Source organism: Megalops cyprinoides, chromosome 14 (genome assembly GCF_013368585.1).
Source record: "Megalops cyprinoides isolate fMegCyp1 chromosome 14, fMegCyp1.pri, whole genome shotgun sequence".
NCBI lineage: Eukaryota > Metazoa > Chordata > Actinopteri > Elopiformes > Megalopidae > Megalops > Megalops cyprinoides.
The window spans coordinates 20,036,459-20,052,760 of record NC_050596.1 but is presented as its reverse complement, the minus strand read 5'-3'; the positions used below and the strand labels follow the sequence as shown (position 1 = coordinate 20,052,760).

At 46.8% G+C, this 16,302-nt stretch overlaps 1 protein-coding gene across 2 annotated transcripts; it reads left to right on the top strand.

Annotated features, from left to right (window-relative positions):
* Positions 1–205: 205 nt before the first annotated feature.
* Positions 206–15,710, top strand: nab1b (NGFI-A binding protein 1b (EGR1 binding protein 1)). 2 transcript variants are annotated; one of them, XM_036545806.1, is made up of 8 exons: positions 206–513; positions 5,261–6,057; positions 6,275–6,408; positions 7,587–7,638; positions 10,188–10,307; positions 12,538–12,706; positions 13,881–14,012; positions 14,720–15,710. In XM_036545806.1, the coding sequence occupies exons 2-8, from the start codon at positions 5,263–5,265 to the stop codon at positions 14,806–14,808; spliced, it is 1,491 nt and encodes a 496-aa protein (XP_036401699.1). In that variant the 5' UTR covers positions 206–513; positions 5,261–5,262; the 3' UTR covers positions 14,809–15,710. The 2 variants fall into 2 exon arrangements, with proteins under 2 accessions (XP_036401699.1, XP_036401698.1); XM_036545805.1 differs by having other exon boundaries at positions 13,878–14,012.
* Positions 15,711–16,302: the final 592 nt, after the last annotated feature.

Genomic DNA, 16,302 nt, shown 5'->3' with positions numbered 1-16,302 from the left:
TCCCCCTCTGGACCGCTGGTGTGATACGATGTTTGGTATTCCGTACTGCAGCCTCCCACGCCCCGCAGCCGCCCACGCCAGGATCTGCGTCACGCAGTCGCGTGGGAGTGAGAGAGAGAGAGAGAGCGAAAGAGAGAGAGAAAAAGAGAGAGAGAGAGAGAGAGAGCAATGTAGCAAGAGCGGAATATCCCAATTCTAGCAGCAGGGGGAGGAGGGGGGAACCAACAGCTCCCTGGCCGTTCGTACTAAACCTCTAAACCTAAGCGTTTGCTTACACAGTGTTAGGGGCACACCAGCGGTGACGACAGGAACGATAGTGTGTGTGCACGTCTCCGGCTGAGCGGCAGGACCCTGCGCGCGGAGAACGCACTATCCCCTCCAGCAGGACGTCCGGAGAATCGCCCCAAAAAAAAATTACAGAGGCTTGTCAGCAATAACTTGTGACTGCACTGGACACCTGACTTGCAATAATCTTTACAAGGACACTCTAAGAAGGAGAGAGACAGGAAAAAGGTATGTCAGCGTTCGGAGAAGGGGTTACTGCACGCGGCGCTGTAGGTGCCTGCTTATTGACTCCGTACGCGATCTACGGGTTGTGTTGTTGTAGTCCATGTGCCTGCGACTTTTTCAGCAAGGAGAGTGGAGCCGTGCCCATTCTGGCAGGAAAGACGGGACGGTTTTCGACTGTGTGGGTGAATCCCTGTGAAATCCAAAACGCAGGAAAGGCGCCGGTGGGCGGCTGTGGAAGCGGCAGCTGTGTGGAGATGCCATTAGATAATACGTCCTTTACTCTTCCTTTCTGGCATGTCTGCCTCGTCTAAAATCACATAGGCAATGATTGGTCTTATGGAAGGTATTCTCCAGGTTGTGTAGATGTATACAGTTGTATAGATACGTGCAGGTACCAGACCCTGCGTTTTTAGTTTGCTTGGTAGCTGTCTATTGTTGAAGTGCCTCAGAAACTTTATAATTGTATGCTGTCGTGCACAATTGGCAGCTTGCAATTTAATTAAAATGGAATTATATATCAGATAATGTGGCAAGAGAAGAACTGCGTGCACCGTGTATTATTGTGCGAGAAAAAAGAAAACAGTCTATTGCTGATGTATTTTGTGCATACTATTCGCTTTCTATATTATTGAATTTTGTGGAATTACTGTCATTTAAACGCTTTGTCTGCGTGTGATATTTACGATGCTTTCACATTCCCGTTTCGTGCGTAAAGGTATAAACTTATGGATGATTTTTTTTCAATACTACAAGATTTGTTTTCATAGAACTGGGGTTATTTGGTAACTGGATTACTGGAATTTTGATTCGCACAGAAATGCACGTTATCTTCACAATGCATTTCAAAGCTGTTTTAGTATGTGTTTAAAAAACTATATTGCGCTCACGTGCATGGTTGCATTTTTTAGCAAACGCCTTCTGTACAGCAGCGGTCATGCCTAGGGCCCCAGATACTCAAGGTGTAATGCTTTTGTTTAACGTTTAAGGTGTGTTTTCTAACTTTTCGATCTAACGCCATAGTTGTGACCGTGTTGCCAGTTGCCAGCATTTTATTTCTTTATTCAAGATAAAATTGTCCCGATTTCAGTTGACACAAATCATCTGTCCATGGATCCTTGTAAATCCCACGTCATTCATACAGACCATGCAATTTCCCCCTGAATCTCATCCCTAGGATATATCTCCCAAATTTTGGGGTAAATCCCTCTTTCTGGAAAGTGGTGAATCATTCCTATTACTTGCTTTGGGATGTGTGAGGTCAGGGGTCAGGAGCATGGTTTCACTGTGTCTTTTGGAGTGGATGTGTGCAAATAGTTAAGAGTGGGAGGGGCAGGCACTGGTTAGAGGGATTATAAACTGGACAGGAAATGAAGAGGGGTGTGAGTGGGATCATCCTAAAATGTATGATTTAAGGAAGAAAGTATAATGAAAGAACGGGTTTAATGGTAGCGTGCCCATTACAAGGAACAGCTTCCCAGAAAGTGCACAAACACCCTCTTGCCATTTTAGGTGGCTCTGTATGTATGAAATGTTACACAGTAAAATTCTAATGGCATAATTGTTATGTGACTGAAATCCACTTACTCTAATGGTTTGAGGCTCTAGCTGAGGTCTCTATTTGTTATCACACTTGAACAATGAAGAGCGAAAGCTCTAGCTAAAGCGCAGTTTAAGAGCCATCCTAAAGTAAGCTCTTTATGGGAGCAGGAACCTTCTGTTTGTCAGTGGCTCAGCCAATGGCACCTTACTGAGGGCTACCTTTGGTCTTTCCACCTGTTGGATTGTTAGGGTGAGTCCAACAAGGAAACTTGCTACAATCTGGACTTCTCTACAGTCCATAGTTTTAGGCTTTACGTCTGGACTTCCCATCAGCATCGCTGTGAAGTGTTTTGGAACTCAAACGTAGTCACTGGGATGCAGTCACTGTTAGGCTAAATCAAGCTCAGACGAGACACATAGCTTTTTTGTTTGTTTGTTATTTGTGTTATTAACACTTTTTGCGACCGACGACAAAATGATATCAACCAAAACACAAGTTCAGTGTGGAGGAGGAAAAAAGACGTTTCTGATCGATGCAACGCCGTGGCCAAAAGTTGCGAGACAGGCGCGTTCTTATGAAAAATTATGAATCAGCAAAAGTGTTGCTTCAACGTATGTGGTGTGCATGTTCTTCATTCTGAGACGCAGAGATACCCTGAAAGCAGCCGGCGTCAGCCCTGTGACGTGTGGGTCACAGGTTAGTCTCGGCCACAAGAAAGAACCACATCAGTCACGGTCACTTATCTTTACAGTCCTCTGTAGAGTCATCACGGCTTGCACTTTCTGGAGTGTCTGTTCAGTGCTATTTATTCCCTTGGAAATAAAGGCAGACAGTAGATATCATGTTTTTATTATTTCCTCCTTGACACCGTATTAGAAAAGAAAATGAGGGGATGTGCCAGGAGCCCCTGCATGCCACTCAGGAAGGTGATTTGTTTTGCGCTCGTCTGTCTCTGTTATCATGTTGTCACCTTTCGAGAACAGACTGGTTCTGCAGCGCTGCCCAGAGCATAGATGCTTTCCCACTCTGGCCAGATATGTGTCTTGAGTTAATGCATCAGCGAGTAGAAGCCATCAAGTCTGCTTCCTCGAGATTTCAATTTGGTTCGTCACAACAGGGGGTGGATGAAAACGGCAGGGGTAGAAGGGAACGTGACTAAAGCTATTGTTAGAAGTTGTGATTTTGTGTGAAATTTGTTTGGTTTCAAATTGGGAGAAAGTTACACGTCCTGCAGATATATGATGCAGTGTCTGTATTGAACCACAGTTCCCAGTCCTGTAATCCCTAGCTGGCATCATTCTTTACTTTAGGACTGAGGCTCTCAGCTCACTAAACTCCAACTCAAAACTTCATAGTTTTTCAGGACATGCATGCTACACTGGGTAAATGAATGGATAAAACACATTGGCACTGGAACCATGGAAGTGTGGTGGTCAATCAGCCGTACAGCCTTCTTAATTTGCTCTGTACTAAGAGCGTGGACTACCTCCTGTATTGGCAACAGAACTCATTTGCAAACTGACCTCCTCAGCCATGAGTTTCACATCAGCCCCCAGCGTTTTACACTGGGCACAAGCAGAGGTGCAGCTGATAGCTGTGGCACATCTTAAAGCACCCTAGAGGGACAAAACTGGTGGACTCTGCCCCAGACCCAGGCAGACTCAGCAAGCAATTGTTTGTAAGTGTGAATGGGACTTAAGTTATTTCCAAATTGTTTCTATATCGCATGTAAGGTATGAATATCCACTGAGTTTTCCTTGTCCTCAGTATCACACAGAGGAAGAGCATGTCTGCTGTAGTGGGTGTTGTAGGTTCCTGTGTGAGCCAGAGCGTTCCACTCAGCTGGGCTGTGTAAATAGAGCCTCCAGCACCTGTCTGTCTGGATACGGTTTGACTCAGACACACACACACACACACACACACACACACACACAAAATCATGCACACACACCCATGCACACATACAGACATTAACACACGCCCAGACAAAGAGACAAACACGCACAAAGACGTACACTCTCTCACCCGCCCACACACACACACACGCACACACACACACTCTCTCACCCGCCCACAAGCGCTGCACACACACACACACACACACAAAGACAGGCTTCAGGTTGGGTGCTGACATACCGATGATGACACCGAAAGAGGAGCAGCAGTTCATTGACGTAACTGTACGTGTGTCAGCCTGACCTAACCAGTCCCCACCGCATGTGACAGCAGCTGGTTAGCGATCCCAGACAGGTCATAGTCACTTAGTCACTGATGATCCCTTCACAATGAACTGGAAAATACTTTTTCCTCAGTAACAGTTTAACCCCGGGTCAGTTAGCAATCCTGGTGACCATTTGTTTCCAGTCCACTATGAGCATGTGTAAGGTCACTGCCGGCCTGATCTCTTGGATTTATCCACTGAGCACATGCTGCAGCAAAATGGACATGGTTGGTGGTAACAGATCTTTGACACCCATTGTGTGAAACAGGTTGAGTGATTGTGCAGTGTTTTGTCACTTTGGTCCACTCTCCTCTGTCTGGGCGTGCAGCGTCACATGTGACCTCTCGGCTCTAAGTCGACCTCTGGGCTGGGGACAGCCGCAAACCGGCCGGAACCAGGTCGATAATCAGCGATGTCAGATTGCATCACGGCAGATGAAATATCATTGCCTCGATCAAGGTCATCGGGGGAAAACTACACTCAGAATGGCAAGAAGTTGATAAGTTGCTGGGATAGCGCTCTGCATGAAATGCAACAAGAGTTGGGGGGGGGGGGGGGGCGAAAATGCCTCCACTTCCCAGAGAACGACCCCACCTCCCTCCGTCCCACACTTTCTCTCTCTCTCTCCGCTGGCTCAGCCTGGTGTCAGGATCCCAGCTGGCCGAGGTGGGGGAACAATCGCTGCACAGATGAGAGAGAGAGAGAGCCGTCCTACGCTCCCTGCAGAGGTGGAGTGTGGTATGTGGCTCTGCCTGTATCCCAGGAGTCCGAAAGCCATTCTCGTGCTCTCCTCTTCAAGGACAGGCCATGCACTCACTCCCCTCTGTCTCTTTCTCTCTCACCTCCTTTCTTTTCTCCTCTCTCCCTCTCTCTGTCTTCTGCTGTCTTTCTGTGCTTAATTGTGCTCAAGTTCAAAGCCTTTTCAGGCAGATTATGTCCCACACACACACACACACACTCACACGCACACCATCTTTTTCTCGCTCCAGGTATGGCGGCGGCTTTACCCAGAACCCTCGGCGAGTTGCAGCTCTACCGCATCCTGCAGAGGGCCAACCTGCTGTGCTACTATGACGCCTTCATCCAGCAGGGCGGCGACGATGTGCAGCAGCTGTGCGAGGCCGGCGAGGACGAGTTCCTGGAGATCATGGCGCTGGTGGGCATGGCCAGCAAGCCGCTGCACGTGCGGCGCCTACAGAAGGCCCTGCGCGACTGGGTCACCAACCCGGCCCTCTTCAACCAGCCGCTGACCTCCCTGCCCGTCTGCAGCATCCCCGTCTACAAGCTGCCCGAGGGCTCGCCCACCTTGCCCGGCAGCGCCCGCGAGTCGCACGTCAAGGTGCCCAAGTGCATCGCGGCTGCCTGCGTGGACCCGGGCAAGACCGAGGCGGCCAGCGCCAACGCGCCCCCCGGAGGCTCGCCCCTGCCGAGCAGCGCCGAGCCCCGGTTCTGGCCCGGGCAGGGCACGGAGAGCGAGCCGAGCCTGTCCCCGGCGGACGTGGGCTCCCCGGCGTCGCCCCGCGACGGCCTGGAGGCGCTGGATGCGGCCGCTGTGCAGTCGGTGGCGGAGTGCGTGGAGAGGATGGCGCGGGCCCTCCCCCGCAGTGACCTGGCCGACGTCAGGGAGCAGCTGAGGGGCAACAAGAAGCTGGCCCGCATGATCGGCCACATCTTTGACATGGGCGAAGACGACCCACGCAGAGAGGAGGAGATCCGCAAGTACAGCGCCATCTACGGGCGGTTCGACTCCAAGAGGAAGGACGGCAAGCACCTGACGCTACATGAGGTACAGGGATCTCTCCATCTGTGTCCATGTACATGCACTTGAGATTCAGCAGTTCAGCAGCAAGTTAGTTAGGGGGACTAACTACAATTGGCAGTCCCTTTATTGTAAGGTTGGATGTTGTTACTTGGTTGTAGATGCGTTGTAAATTGTGAATGTCCATTATAATCAGATTATCGTGTTTATTACATATTTATTACACAAGACCCTCTCTCCTTAGCTGACAGTGAATGAGGCTGCGGCCCAGCTGTGCATGCGGGACATGGCGCTGCTGACCAGGAGAGATGAGCTGTTTGGCCTGGCACGACAGATCTCCCGGGAGGTCACCTACAAGTACACCTACAGAACCAGCAGGTAAGGACCGCTCCCTCCGCAAGAACTGCAACCCTGGGACACCCCTAGGTGTCTTAATCTGAGCTGCCAGTTGGCAAACAGCTCATAGTCACGACTATGGATACAGTACATTTAGAGTGTCAGTGGTAGGACCATAACTAATATCTCTTGTAATGGAGTTTTTATAATTCTTAATGATCAAGAGAACTAGATATGCTCATGTTAAAGATAGCAGATGAATTATTCCTGTTCTCAAGGTTCAGTTTTTCTGCTCCCTTCGTCCATTTAAAGCATGCTTGAGGGTAAGTTTGAATGGCATGGAGAGGGATGGTATGTGCAGTAGTTTCACCTAGTCTGTGGAGCATCAGCCCCTAAGCTCTCTGTCACTCCCTGACCATGGATCTGACACTTAATATTACATACTAAAAATGGGCCTCCAAAATGTCTGTACTAGCACTGATGCATTACTGGGGAACCTTCAGATAGAAAATCTGCTTCCTTCAGATTGCTTGAAACTTTGATTTAGTGTATTTTATAAACGGACAATCATCTTTTAAATGTTTATGTGCAGCATAGAACAGCTTTGCTAGGATTCACCATTTATTCTTGATCATGTGATGTTCCCATAGGGGTAAATTGATCTGAATAGTTTCTTGATTCAAAATGATTAATCTGCCCACTTACTCTGTTAGCTAAGTGTTTAAATTCTGAATATGAATTAAATTGGATCTCTTGGTTTGCATTGGCAGTCAGGATTACTTTCACCCCTGTATTTGTGCACAGAATCATTGACAGCCCTTGTTTTTCCCCCCATAAGGCTAATTGAAGGTAAAAATAAAGAAAGCATTACGAGCAGCTGTGCACTGCTGAAGACATTTCGCCTGGCATAAGCACAAGTCCTGGCAGTGAAGGGCACTTCAGAAATTAGTTGCAGGGTCACAGATGCATCTGCCTGACAATCGAGCTGAACAGCGTCATCATGATTAGAAAGCAATCTCATTTTAAATGCAGGTGTGGGTGATGTCAGATTCTGCCAGTCGTGAGCACAGGCCAGAGCAGCTCGGCTCAGGCGGGAGGGCCTGCAGTCCAGCAACATTTTCCATCTCTCTCTAAGCCATTGAGTCTCTATCTCTGTACAGACATGTTGAGCGGCTCTCTCATTTTGTCTTTCTTTCTCTCACCCCCCCACCCCGCACTAGATCTCGATGTGGAGACAGAGATGAGCCATCCCCTAAGAGGATAAAAACAGAGGTACGTGTGTCTCTTTTGTCTCCCTGTATGCAGAGATAATGGCTCCACTCATCAGTATGGGGGGGGGTTGCCCTTGGAGATGGGTTTTGTAAGGAAAAGTGCACAGAAGGCCACTGATATTGGATTCGGATCTCCAAAAAATGGTCTGTGCTCTCAGACTCTTGTGGTTACAGCAATGCAATATTGCAATACCTGAGAATCTGTGAGATCCCAGCTGAGGACATCCCAGCATTTTTAGCAGAAATCTTTTTGGTCTGCACAGTCACAGGCTTCTTTGCCCTTGTGTCTCGTGCTTTCAGTCAAAGACCTGGTGCTCAGCAAACACACACACACATGCACAAACGCAAACACACATACATTACACACTCACAAAGTAGACAACAGCAGAATTCAGGGCAGAAGGATTTGAGTTTGACAGGAGGCGGGACTCGTGACCCTCATTGTTTGAATAGCTGCTTGTCATTGGTGTGTGGGTGACGTGGGCGGCCTGTCCCTCAAGGCCACATTTGACAATGTGAAGGAAGCGCTGTAGTCTATGAAGAAGAAAAAAAAGTCACACTCTGGGTCAAAGCTATGTGGATCGCTTTCCTTACATGGTCTTCATGTTTCTCCCACATATTTTCCTTAAAATACTTTCCTTTGAGCACATTTATGTTCAATGTGTTTCTGAATGCAGTTAGTGGACCTCACTGAACAGCTTCTCTGTATCACACTTATCGTTGGTCTCATGTTCTGGTGTAAACAGATCTTTTACTTGCCCTATAGATTGTGTCTAGTCTACATTCATCTCCCTGCATATTTGCAGCACATTAGCACATTTGACCAGCTTCCAAACCTGATCTTTGTCAACTGGAAGCTCCAACTATGTGTCCCTTAATTCCTGTTTCGGTTGAGCAGCGGGTTCACAGCAGTCCTTTCACACTTTTTTTAGTCTATCCTGATACAGGAAGAAATGAAATACAAATGAAAATGCTTTGTTTTTACCTCTAAGGTTGTTGTGTATTTTTATTTGCCTGTTTATTGAGATTCTAAAGGTTTAATATAATGGGATTTCATTCTCTGATGACAGTGTCAAAAAAGGTGGAGAATTTTGAGTCATCCATTGTTGGTATGTATGTGCACATGCACATGATCTACAACATATAATGAGGCCTGTGAATCATGCTGGTAAATGCTACTTATCTCTGCACTTATAGTTCTTTATGGTGATGTTCCATTCTTGTTGGAGTAGCCAGGAGCACTTCATGTGTTTCCAGCCTTGAGGGCTTTGAGTTAATGAAGGGGAGTTTTTAAATGAAGACCACCCCCACCCACTGCACACACGCCATTAAGAATTAGCAGGCCGCCCACACCCTGAAAAAGAAAAGCCCAAATGAGATCAGTTGCGCACCTACCCATAGTCCTGTGGTACATATGACATCATTAAGTGGGCGCGCTTGGAATCACCCACGCCCATGCGATTGTTAAGTCGGCACAAGCAGACACACACGCACATAGAGACATTCTCTCTCTCTCTCTCTCTCTCTCTCTCTCTCTCTCTCTCTCTCTCTCACACACACCCCCACCCACACGTACAGACACTCACATTCACACATTACGCAAACACGCGCTTATGCACGCACACACCAAACACCTCCTGTAGATTATCGATGGAGGGGATGGAGGAAGGAGAGCTCAAAGATACCGCAGATTGGAGTCACTGTTAAAAGATCACACTCCCACTGGCAGGTCTTTGCAAAGACTCATGACTGCCCCAGTGCATAACCGTCCTCCCAAAATTACCAGCGACATGTCAGTGCAAGGACACCATCTTGTTCTTACCTGCCTGTCCAATTTAACAGTATCCGTTTAATAAGAAGGAAGTCACACCTCATGACATTCTCACCTCTGTTCCAGTAGGTGCAGTGAAACAGACTAAAAATTGAATAAAAATTCTTTCAAGAAAGAGAATAAAAATAGTTGCCTTATGGTTGTATTCAACTGCATTATATTTAGGCCTGAAATTCAGTTTAATGCTCATCATCTTAACTTTGAATAACAATTTAAATTAAGTGTTATGTTTTTCAGTTTCACCCTCTGGTCTTAGTAACTTCAACGACTGCCAAACTGAGTATTGTAATACCACTCCCCTTAATTTACAGACAGAGCAAGCACATTGCAGTTAGATTGAATTAAGGCCTGATTTAAAATCCTGAATCTCCCTTGGAAATTAGAAATTGATTAGGCATGTTGCAGCTCTGTTACCTCACATGACTATTTTATTCCATATGCCACTCACAAGTGCTTCTGTACATGTATGGTTTAAAATCAGTGATGACTGAAAAAGTGATGGCTCTGTAGAGGGTTTGAATGTCATTCTGACACCAAGGTGATGAGTGAGCAACCAAAGACAGCACGTCGGTGTTGCAGAAGTGGTGACAAACGAATTACTTTGAGCTTTGTTTTAGCTGGAGTACACTGTTTTTGTCTGTCATTATTATTGTTGTTATCCATAGAATTTTCTTATCAAAGCTTGTACTCATTTTTTCCCATGTTTTTTTTTTCTGTAGGAGGGGTTTTTTGACCTCCAGGAGGCGCTGCAGGCTATCCACATGCGGCAGGAGACGCTGAGAGAACAGCTTGCGCATGCCAAGTTGAAAGGGGAGGAGACTCTGGGGCGGAACCTTCAGGTAACTACGGCGACGGGTGCGGCAGACAGGGTAATGCAGAGCGCTGTCCGAGCGTCCCTCTGCGTTTTCCGACGCAGGTGAGTCGCTGCAGGAAGCTCTGAGGTGACCCGGCACAGCACGGCACTGCAGTGCTTTTCCACAGCGTACCACCGTGCACATGAATGCGAGCCTCTTCACACCTCTTGGGGCAGCCATGATGTGTCTGCACTGTGCTTCCCAAAATACAAGTGAATCGTATCCAAGGTGAAAGCAGGATGACGGCGGAGGGTGCATGCACTGAAAAACAACCTTTGTGCTCCCAGTCACTTAATAGCCTTTTATCGTCGAGCCGGTTTATCCTGTGTTGGTGTCTCAGAGACTGAGGCAGAGAGAAGTAATGTTTTAATGTTGGCATTGTTAAGCCTCGCAAACCTTTGACATGCTCTCAGTTTTCTCTTTATATTTTTCCACTTTAAAAGGAGTGGAGCATGCACAAAATATTAGCCAGGGTGGCGTCACTCCGCAGACATGTCTCCTGCTCTTTCTGCTGCACGACTTTCAGCGTCCTTCAAATGACATCATCGGCGCACTTCAAATATCCCGTCTTAATGCTCATTTCAGAAAGGCCACATCTCTTTTGTGTCCAGATGTGGAGGAGAACATACATTTGCGTAGATTTGGAGAGAGGCTGACATTTGTGTGCTGAAAGCAAGTGACGGGGCTCTGTTTGTTTTCAGGAATAAATGGAAAGGGATAATTGCATGTCGACTGCAGCCCTGATCAGCGCTGTTAAAATTTGCTTCACTGAAATTGTGCTGTCATAAAGATGAATTTAAAAATATGGTTGTAGATGGTGAGCAGGGTGTGTGTGTGCACGTGCTTATGTGTGTGTGTATGAACATGTGCACACATGAGCAATATTGACTGAAATGATCTGTTGAACATGGCTTACACACACAATGTGTCACCAGTTACATGATAAGCCTTGCTGACTGTAACAGCATACCTTGGTACCTTATTTTCAGTCTTAAAAAATAGGCTATTTGATACAAAACTAAAATGACTTACTGCTTGTTGCGTCCCTTTATTTGAGATTGTGTCTCATTAGATTTTATGTAGGAATTATCTGATTCTTTCACCCACGCTAATGTGAGCAAAAGATGTCTGAATTAATTAAATGACAGCTGGTTCAGTCATGTATTACAGGTGAGATCACTACAATATTAAGGCTAACTGACCGTCTGTTTTACCTACAAATGAAAGTATTACATTTAGCTCAAATTTTTCCCCTCACTTAATTCCAAAGAAGATAAAAAAAATGTAAAATGAAAATAATGTGTCATATCCATCTCTGGTTCTCTGGTTCATATCCATCTCTAAATCTTCCTTGGGTCTCAGTCTCTGTCCTTGACTTTTTTTCTGACTCGTCCTCTGAGTCTGTGTGTGTCTCTGTCTCCCTGACTGTATCTGACTGTGTGCTGTACCTTGGACCCTTTCCCCGAGCCTCCCTGACTGTATCTGACTGTGTGCTGTACCTTGGACCCTTTCCCCGAGCCTCCCTGACTGTATCTGACTGTGTGCTGTACCTTGGACCCTTTCCCCGAGCCTCCCTGACTGTCTCTGACTGTGTGCTGTATCTTGGACCCTTTCCCCGAGCCTCCCTGACTGTATCTGACTGTGTGCTGTACCTTGGACCCTTTCCCCGAGCCTCCCTGACTGTCTCTGACTGTGTGCTGTATCTTGGACCCTTTCCCCGAGCCTCCCTGACTGACTCTGACTGTGTGCTGTATCTTGGACCCTTTCCCCGAGCCTCCCTGACTGACTCTGACTGTGTGCTGTATCTTGGACCCTTTCCCCGAGCCTCCCTGACTGACTCTGACTGTGTGCTGTATCTTGGACCCTTTCCCCGAGCCTCCCTGACTGACTCTGACTGTGTGCTGTATCTTGGACCCTTTCCCCGAGCCTCCCTGACTGTCTCTGACTGTGTGCTGTATCTTGGACCCTTTCCCCGAGCCTCCCTGACTGACTCTGACTGTGTGCTGTATCTTGGACCCTTTCCCCGAGCCTCCCTGACTGACTCTGACTGTGTGCTGTATCTTGGACCCTTTCCCCGAGCCTCCCTGACTGACTCTGACTGTGTGCTGTATCTTGGACCCTTTCCCCGAGCCTCCCTGACTGACTCTGACTGTGTGCTGTATCTTGGACCCTTTCCCCGAGCCTCCCTGACTGTCTCTGACTGTTTGTGACGCAGGTGCAGCTGGAGCGTTTACTGTCCAGGCAGATGGAGATCTTGCAGGATGCGGCGGCGCAGGAGCGACTGCAGGCACTGGACTGGAGGATTCCCCCTGCGGCCTTCAAACACAGCGCAGGCCGGCAGAGAACTAACGGGGTCTCCGCTGACCAGACCGGTGACCACCAAGGTATGGGCTGGTCACACTAAGGGCCAAATGAATAAATGTAATGCAGAAAGGCCCCTCAGCAAGCAGGAGGTCTGGTTACTTGTTCACCGGTTTCAGAGAGAAAAGGACTTATTTCAGTGTTACCACAAATGTGACTATACCAAGAAACAAGTCTATTACCAATGCCTCTCTGGAATTAATTTTAATGAAGGCTTAAATGAAAGTAAGGCTGGTACAGTGTGAGACAGTGGGTGTGGCGGTACAGGGCAGTGGGTGTGGTAGCATGGGGGAGTTTATATGACTGTGGAGTAAGTGTGTGGGACAGTGGGTGTGGCAGTGGTGGGGAGTGGGTGTGTGGGATCTACAGAGGAAAGTAAATCTTCCTCTGATTTCATAATCTGCTCTATATTTTCACAAAAAAAAGACCATTCATTATTCAGCGGCTGTCTCAGCCCCTGAACTTCCTGCAGCAGCGGTTAGATAACTGGCATATTGAGAAGACGGCTATTGCGTCTGGCTATCGTGCACCGAAAGCTCCTGAGTGAACCGTTTAGGTTTTTTCCCCCACAGTGCCCCTCAGTGCCCAAGTGCATGTCGCCCGACTCACCAGGCTCCAGAGTGGGCGTAGGGAGGACTTGTTTACTTTCACTCACTGGCCTTGGAGCCAGGCTGCCTCTCTCACACCCCCTTATTTAACCCCAAAATTCATCAGTGCCAGCCATAATTAAACAGCCTTGTCTTTCACCGAAGTGAAAAGCATTAGTCATTCAGGCAGCTGCAGGCAAGCACAATAGGTATTTATGAGATCATCTGAGGGAAAAGAAGATGGGAGGTTAACATGCTGCCGTCCTGCAGCCTTTGACTGAGGAGCGTAAAGGGATAGCACAGGAAAAGGTGTGTCTTAAAGCTCTCCAGGGTGGTTCTGTGAGAAAATGAATGCCAGTGAAAGTGTTTGGCCGTGCATAGCAAGCAATTATAGATCTTTCTTGCAAATCTTTCTTGTCAGAGGGAAATTATAAATGTGACCAGTGCGTCCAGCTAAACAATTTTTACTCATAGATATAGATTAGATTTCACTTAATGTACATGTTAAATGATCATTTTAATTTAAAGAGATTGTGCAGCCTTAAGTGCCTTGTAATGCACAATGTTAACATACAGTGTCTGGTGCCCTCCTCCCCCCTCCCCCCAGCAGATAGTCCACTGAACCTGCGGGTGCCTGGTCAGCGCCTCAGTCTGACTGAAGGGGACACTCCCTTGGGGAAACAGCTGGCCAATGAGCTCAAGAGGCGCCATTCTACTGGAGAGGGGACAATCCCTACCACAGGTCGGCCCTTTCACCAATCCGATACTGTCTGTATCAAACTGAATCAAAATGTTAGTTTTTTTACTCTTTCACATATAAGAGCTGTGAGAGGCTGATGCCAAGACACTGGGTTAGGTTAGAGCCCCTGACCCCTTCCTCCCCTCACGCTCTCACCCATCTCTACATTTAATTCAATATCTCTGTTTACAATATCCAGACATCTGGATTCTACACCGGTAGTTGCATTGTGAATCAAAAAATGTGTCTTGACATTATACTCCCACACTGCATATGAGCGTTTTTGTCTGTTTACTGCAAAGCCACATTTACCTGCATGCACATACTCTGCTTAGGAGACCAGGTTCAGAGAAGGTGGCTCCTGGGATTATACTTACGCACTGTATTTACCCTATATACCCGATATTTTTAACTATGGAGCCAGAGTCAGGCTGGCTTCATTATACCCCTTTTTCCACTGTAGAACTGGAAATAGATTAGCTCAAGCCAAAGCCAGAGCTAGCTGACCTGGTACAGCACTGTTGCTTTTCCATTGAGTGTGCAGCTCGGCAGTGGAAAAGGGAGTGTTTGACAGTTTAAGGTATGAGTCATGAAAAGAGAAACACAGCGGCATACTGCATCCCCTCTGGTAATTAACTGTCACTTTCAGGTTCCCAGACCCAGCGTTACTTCCTGAGCAGCTCACGCTCATGTCATCTCTCTCGTTGCAGAAAACGGAAACAGGACAGACCTCTCCCAGAGCGCGCTCAACCTTTCCGACAAGAGGACCATCAAATCGGAACCGGAGGACTCCAGATAACGCCTCTCTCCTCCCTCATCTACCCTCCTCCTTGTTCATTACAAAACACAGTTCATTTGTTAGTGAATACTAAGCAAGCACAGCTACAGTAGAGCCTTAACAACCAACGTTGCCTCGAAAGAAAAGTGTTCTTTTGTTTCGTATTTCATTTTTTTTTTTTTTTTTGCCAAAACGCCTAGAATCCTTTGCCAGCTCTGGAGGAGACACTCACTCTCACTCTCCCTTCCTCTCTTTTCTGTCTGTCTCTTTCTGTCTGTTTGTCTGACAGAGTGAGGCCACGGCAGTCCTCTTGTACATACGTTGTTTCTCTGCAAAGTGCTGTATATGGTGTTATTTAAGAATGTGTACAAAAAAAAAGAACGTTGTGAAAATGTATTTCTTCTGAAAATGAGGGAAAACAGTGTTGCGTGTATGTTTGATACGTGTATGTTTGGTACGGTCCTTGGCGGGCCAGCACAAGGTTTGGTTTCTGTGGGAGTCCACCGTGCAGGAATCTCGTTCAGAGAACTGGACATCTGATTCCAGCCGGGGAGGAGACACCCATGAGCGCAGCAGGTGCTGCTGATGTGGTCTTGACCCACAGAGCAGGAATTAGCTACTCTTCCACAGCAGTGCATTTCAGTTCATTTTCGCACAGGCTAAAGCACTTCTGCTTTGCCCTTTAGCACTGCAGTTGAACCGAACCTTGTGTTTTGATGATTTTTAGCAGATTCGGGTGGGCACAGAGACCCCAAGGACGATGATATCACAGTGTGGGTCCTAATATGTGTGGAGATCAAACTCCTGCTTACTCTTCAGCTATTAAGAATAAGCACAACTCCGTATCTCACCCTGATATGTGTCATTTTCTGGAAGGTGGTGTTCTTTAAAAATCTCATGATTGATTAAGAATTTAAGAGGGAATAAACAATTCTGTACATAGTCTTAAGGAAATAATAATAATAATAATGAATAATAACAATAATAACTTGATCAGAAAAGCAGGGTTTTATTATTATGTCATTCCACCCTGTATCTTACTGCATTGATTCCAGTAATATTTATATGTTAGAAGAGCAATACAAAATAGTGGTCAATGGGAAACTCCATGTGAGTGTGTAGTTGTCCCTCTCCCCAGGTTGTGTACTGTACAATATTTCTGTGTTGACTAGCGTAGTCATAATCCTAGTTCTGACTGATGTTTAAGATTACCTGTATCTGACGTGCACCAGTGTTTGATTACAAATGCAATTTTCCATGTTGTTAGAATTAGCACAAGATATTAAGTGTTTGTTGTGTTTCCAATCAGCAAGTGCATCAGAGTAGCTAAGTGTGTGACAAGAATTCAGTAGGACCATGATTATGTTTTACATGTCTCATTGATGAAACAGGTTTTTCTCACCCAAAAGGTGAGAGTTAAGTTCATATCTGGATTACTCTGATACATTCCATAATGGACCCATTCAAAGTCACAGTCACCATATCAAAGCTGAAATGGCCATCACTTATAAATTC